The sequence below is a fragment of the Nelumbo nucifera genome, chromosome 5 (assembly GCF_055504915.1).
Source record: "Nelumbo nucifera cultivar China Antique chromosome 5, China Antique-T2T, whole genome shotgun sequence".
Classification (NCBI taxonomy): domain Eukaryota; kingdom Viridiplantae; phylum Streptophyta; class Magnoliopsida; order Proteales; family Nelumbonaceae; genus Nelumbo; species Nelumbo nucifera.
The window spans coordinates 23,172,980-23,178,757 of NC_142653.1; the positions used below are offsets into that span (position 1 = coordinate 23,172,980).

General features: G+C 38.8%; 1 protein-coding gene across 1 annotated transcript; it reads right to left on the reverse strand.

Annotated features, from left to right (window-relative positions):
• Positions 1-609: 609 nt before the first annotated feature.
• Positions 610-1,449, reverse strand: LOC104595801 (uncharacterized). Its single transcript, XM_010256704.3, has one exon. The coding sequence runs from the start codon at positions 1,307-1,309 to the stop codon at positions 812-814; it is 498 nt and encodes a 165-aa protein (XP_010255006.1). The 5' UTR covers positions 1,310-1,449; the 3' UTR covers positions 610-811.
• Positions 1,450-5,778: the final 4,329 nt, after the last annotated feature.

The window sequence follows — 5,778 nt, forward strand, 5'->3', positions numbered from 1 at the left end:
TGTAGTAGCCTTCCGACGGAAACCCTGTGTGCACGCTTCCTTCCTGCTTGAATGAATTCCCATCGTAGCAATCATTTATGCATAATGATATGAGAGAAACCATCCACCAATCACACATCCTTTTCTCAACTTCACTCCTTCCCCTTATTGTCGTCTCTCCCTTCCCTCTCTCTCTCTCTCTAACGTCTCTCCCTCGTTCCGACTTCCCATCACCAACCACGTACCTACGCAGCTACTACTACTACCACACTTTTTTTCTTTTTTTTTTCCCTTTTGTAAAGAGAAAAAGAGATGGAAATCATGGAAGAAAACAACATCCGCACAACAAAAAACCATCGTCTTATTCCCGGAGTTCAAACTTCACAGTTCATATTATTATTAATAATGCATGGGGAGATCGTGACTTCATTTGATTCTTTCTGGCGTTACAACAAATTTTGGAATAAATTGCACGTACTCAACCCATGTCAGCCCAAATTCGACGTTCTCCAAAACCAACCATTCTTATACAATATATAGGATGGCTTTGTTCGTGTTCGTTCCGTTTTGTTCCAAAAAGGAGAGAAAAAAAAAAAAAAAAAAGCTTTGATGAATCATATAAGGCGAGAGTGCTTGAAATTGCAGCAGGCAGCCACATCTCATTACTTTCTTTCCTCTTTAACAAAAACAAAACAGAAGAAGAAAATGTAAAACCCCAAAATTTCTTTTTTTTTTCTTTTTTAAATATTTACAGATTTCCAGGGATCAGGGCCTGCGGCCTGCCTATGCTCTATTAATGATTCCAAGAACATCCTAGCTGTCGTCAGTTATACTACTCTGGAATGGCATTCAATTTGGACTTGAAGCTTCCACCATTCCTCCCTCCTCTTCTATTCTCCACCATACCAACCCTGCCTGAACCCGCCTCTTGCAGTGATTTCTTTACTTGTGTCTTGCCGGAAAATAACATGGGTACCACCCCTTTCCGGCGGCACCGGCATTTCTCCCCACTACCATACCCACTCTTCATGAGAGCGGAACTGGCCTTAACAGCCAATGCGGCCATCTCCTCCGCCTGGAGGGGATACTTTAATCTACTCAACGGCAGCGCAAAATAGAGCTGACCGGGTTGAAGTTCCTCGTCGGCACTGATAGCCGATACAAAGTCGTCGAAGCCCATTTCGTCAGAGTTGCAAATAAAACAGGACGGGTTCATCTGCAGCACGTAGGAGACTTTCACCGGGTAAGGGAACTCCTGCAGCTGTCCGTCCTGGAGAATGAGCTTCGCAGTGGAAGCGGACCCGGACTCGCAGGAGCTACAGATGCCCATCTAGATCTACTGCACTGCTTTTGATTCTTTTTAAGTGCTACCAGGCAGGTATCGCCCGAGACGTGAAGAATAATAAAAATGGTGACGGAGTTGTGTTTTCAGTCCACGCGGGGGACGGGAACGGGAACGGGAAGCCAAGGAAGGCGGGTAGAGAGTATTTATAGAGGGGAGGATAAAAAGGGGCGGAGATTATCTCTCGTAGTCAGTATTTTGTCGTCAAGTCAGGATTTGTCGTTTACCCGGGGGGCTTTATTTTCTTGAAGATCGAGCGGGAGCCAGCTAGCCAACCTGTAAGTTGTTGATGACAGGTTGTAATTAGAGAGTACATCAGTCATGCCAGATATATTTGCTCACGTTTCAGGTTTGAAATTACCAACCTCGGGACTGCTCATCCTCTGCCCTTCCTTCCGTATTTTCTGCTTTTTAGTTCAGTTTTTTTTCACTTTTCACGGTGCAATGACGCCATCCATCCATCCATCCATCAACCATCATTTGGCATTTTGGCTTTGGCTCTGGTAAACGTACAACTCATCGATGAGGGCTTATACATATAGGGTTGCATAGTGCTTCTTTTCATTTTTGGTGGGTCTCTGTCTACATTCGTGAGAACCGTTCGTTGTGATTGGATCCAAGGGCTCAGAATAGGGAAAGTTGATTCTTGATTAGATAGAGGTTCTTCTGTATAAACTTCTCTGCGAAGTAATCTCCTTTGCCAGTTTGCTTTCCCTTTCTTATCGTTTGTGAATATCGGACCTGAAGGATCGACTTACCAAAAACTGTTCATAATGTGTACCTTTCGTCAAGGAGATTGTGATTTTGATGAGAGAGCAGGGGCATTTTGTGAAGTTTTGCAATTTAAGAGAAAAAGGCGTACGTGGCAGGTGCTTCGGATGCCATGCCTTTGCCAAGTTGCCTACGGAGCTGTTCATGAGAAAGGATGACACGTAGCAAGGGTTAACGTGAAAATTCCCACTTACCCAGTTACCCCCGAAAAGCACCCTCCCTGGGATCGGTTTGTGTAAAATCTACTCGACCAGACACGAAGAACACACCAGTGTCTATATACGCAGGCGGCAGGACGCACATTCAAATGTACGGAACACTAACGTGTTCAATTGTGATTGGTTATGCATCCCTTTATAATTTTAGATACAGCGTTGTGAGCAGCAGATCCAGACTCGTCAAAAGACCGTTTCTAATAATCTGGGGATTTAGGGTTGGAGAGAAGGACCAGCCCATGGATCTCAGATCTCAGTAGTGGGCTGGGCATTTCTTTCGGGCACCGTTGTAAATTGAGTATTGATTTGATGGATGGAAAGGACTCATAATTGATGCGATGCCATGCTCAATTGCTACCCCACCCAACCATAACATAACATGCCCATGAGCCCATGAAGCTTCCGAGTTCCACCTCTTGTTGGTCAAGCAAATCGATATTTAATTAATTAACATTATTCAGCGCATCCAATCCAAGGAGTATCCAACGATCTCGACATTCGACCGACCCAGACAACCAACCCGAATTCTACGTGGTATATATAATTAATTAATCGGGTCAAGAACTACAATCTCTCAAATATTCTTTGTCCCTGGTCAAACTTCAACTTATATTATATATGGCCAGATTTCCCTAGAGGAATCTCAATCATTCTGCCTCCTCCTCTCTGCCTTATTGTTTTAGTTTGAGACGCCCATTACTAAACAATCATTTAGACATCACAACTGAAGTAAGTCGTAGAAATATTCGAGAATGAAGGGACATGAGATAAAAACTACTCTATTAAGCGCATGTGTATTGTTTATGGTAGAGCTAACATGCGTGAGATTGCTGAATTTTTGCAGGACAAGAAGAATTTTAGCTTGTCTTCTCCCTTTTCCCTTCCCTGCTTTCTTGACAAGAAATATTAATCTTAGCTTGCCCCTCTCCTTTTTAATTTCCTTTAATTTGGGCCGACAGTTGAAGTAATGCATATGCTCAATTAAAATTAGTATATGATACTGTTGAATGTTAGTTAGACTCAGTTAACATCATTTCCAAGCATTAGGAGTCACAAGCACTGGATTGTCATCCTCTCATGTCGATGAAAACACAAAGTTGGATTTTGTTTTATTTTAGTTTTCTTGAACAATCGGCGTTTCAATTCAACCCAATTTATGGTTGCAACCTGCAGCAGCATTAAGTAGAAAGAAAGAAAGAAACCAATACACATCAATACTAAAGTGATACTAATATATAGGAGGAAAGACAACATAAAGAAAAGGATCAAACAAAAGCCATTTGCCACCTGGCGAAAAATATATATATATATATACCTTCCAGATTAACGAAACCAAATTTGGAACTTTAATTCCTGTGGTCTCCCTTGATTTTATACATTCCCGTTGCATGATAGGAAAAGGAAGGAAAATAATAGGGATATGCATGCATGGTGTGGGGATTTAACAGACAAAGATGGGGATGGGCACTGAGCAGTGAGTCCCGGACAAGGCGAGATGAGGCATGTGAGAAGGCATGGTGTGGTGGTTAATTGCCACCCCCAACTAGGAGACAGTGACAGGGTGACCACCTTGGACCTTTCCGAGCGACCACCAATCTTATCTGCCACTTTAGATTTTAATTCTATCCGTCCACATTCCTTCCCGGAAGATGCAGCTCAAATATATTTGTCATTCAATATGAAGAAGCTCACTTCTCTACCCTCAAAAGTAGACGTAGCTAGCTACGATGTTGTTGTTAAGGAATCACTTATTTTCTATCAAACCAAATATATAATAAACCTTTGATATAAAAGTTTGACAGAAAAAGCCCAAATGATCCGATTCAAGAAGCCCATACTCAACCAAAAAGGAGAGGAGCTAGCCCAGGCCCAGCCCTTGTGTAAATGTTTGGAGAAATATCAGTTTAGGTCAGTGGATTTAGGGCATGTGCTAATTGGGGCAATTCAAACCAAAACGGCAAACGTTGAATAGTTTATGTTATAATACTATCGAACGTGGGAGACAATCGAGAGATCAATTGCTTATCAACTAGAACCAGGAATAGATTGAAATAGAAATAGAATAATATCGGCTGCAGATGCCAACCCAACTACCCGACACAAGCCCAATTATATTCTGGATTGTAGGGTTGAACACTCCTAAAAGAATCTACTTTGTTGGAATTTCCAATAGACTTCGTATTTATCGTCTGCTTGTTTTTTATTTTATTTTTTAATGAGTGGAGATAGGAGCTCATGTCTTTGATATATTGAAATTTGAGAAGGCAGGCCCATGACAAATAAATGAAATGACTATAATGACAATAAAAAAGCCCAGCCCATCGATGGTCATTAGCCAATGGGAAACAAACGTGGTACACATGCTCAACATACTGTAGCCTCCCAATAACAACCTGGATGACGACCCCCATAATTTTGGATACTTGTAGCCATTCAAATCATCTCATGATCTATCATCATGGGTATGGCATAAAATGTTACTTTTTTTTAGTAGTGGGTTATTTCCTTATAAATACAAGCAGGAAGTAGCTGGGATTAATAGCGGACAGAATAAGATTGTCTGCTTTACGTAAATTAATACTTAAGGGAAATTGTACAAAACTCACCATGAGTTTTCAACAATTTTCTTAAACTCATCACAACTTTTCAAAATGTTTAAAACTCATCGTGTCAGTAAATTTTTATTTTCCAAAATATACGTTAGTACACCATTAATGTTTCTTAACAGATGTGTCCATGTCAGTATAAATAACTATTTTTATGACCAAATTATCCTTGAATGGTGAGTTAGAGGAAAACTAGTCTTTTTCAGTTTTCAATTTTCTTGTTTTATTTTTTATTTTTTGCATTTTTAGTGTTTTGTTATAATTTCCAATGTTTTTTATAATTTCTGTTTTTTTTTACATTTTTCTATTTTCTACAATCTATAAATTTTCCTGTATTTTTGTTATTTATTTACAATTTCTGTGTTTTTCTATAGTTTTTGGTGTTTTTTCTACATTTTTTATTTTCTGATTTTGTTTTTCAATTTCTATAGTTTCTATAATTTGAAAATAAATTTTTATTTTGTTTGCAATTTTATAATTTTTTATAATTTCTATGTTTTTATGCATTTTTTATTTGAAAATGTTTTTTTGAATTTTTTCCATTTTTTCATGTCTAAATTTTAAAACAGTAACATATTAACGCCCATTAATTTATTTTGTATATATTTTATATTTTCTATGAAGGTTAAAATGATAATATGTTAACACCTGTTAGTCTGTTTAACGTCAAATTAGTCGCATGGTGAGTTTTAGACATTTTAAAAAGTTATAGTTAGTTTAAGAGAAATGCTGTAAACTCATAGTGAGTTTTAGACAATTTTCATATATTTAATTATATAATTCAGTTGAAGGCGTATGTCAGTCACACTTCAAATCTATGTATCACCAGACAGAAGGTTACGTTGTTTGATTGAATCATGCTTGA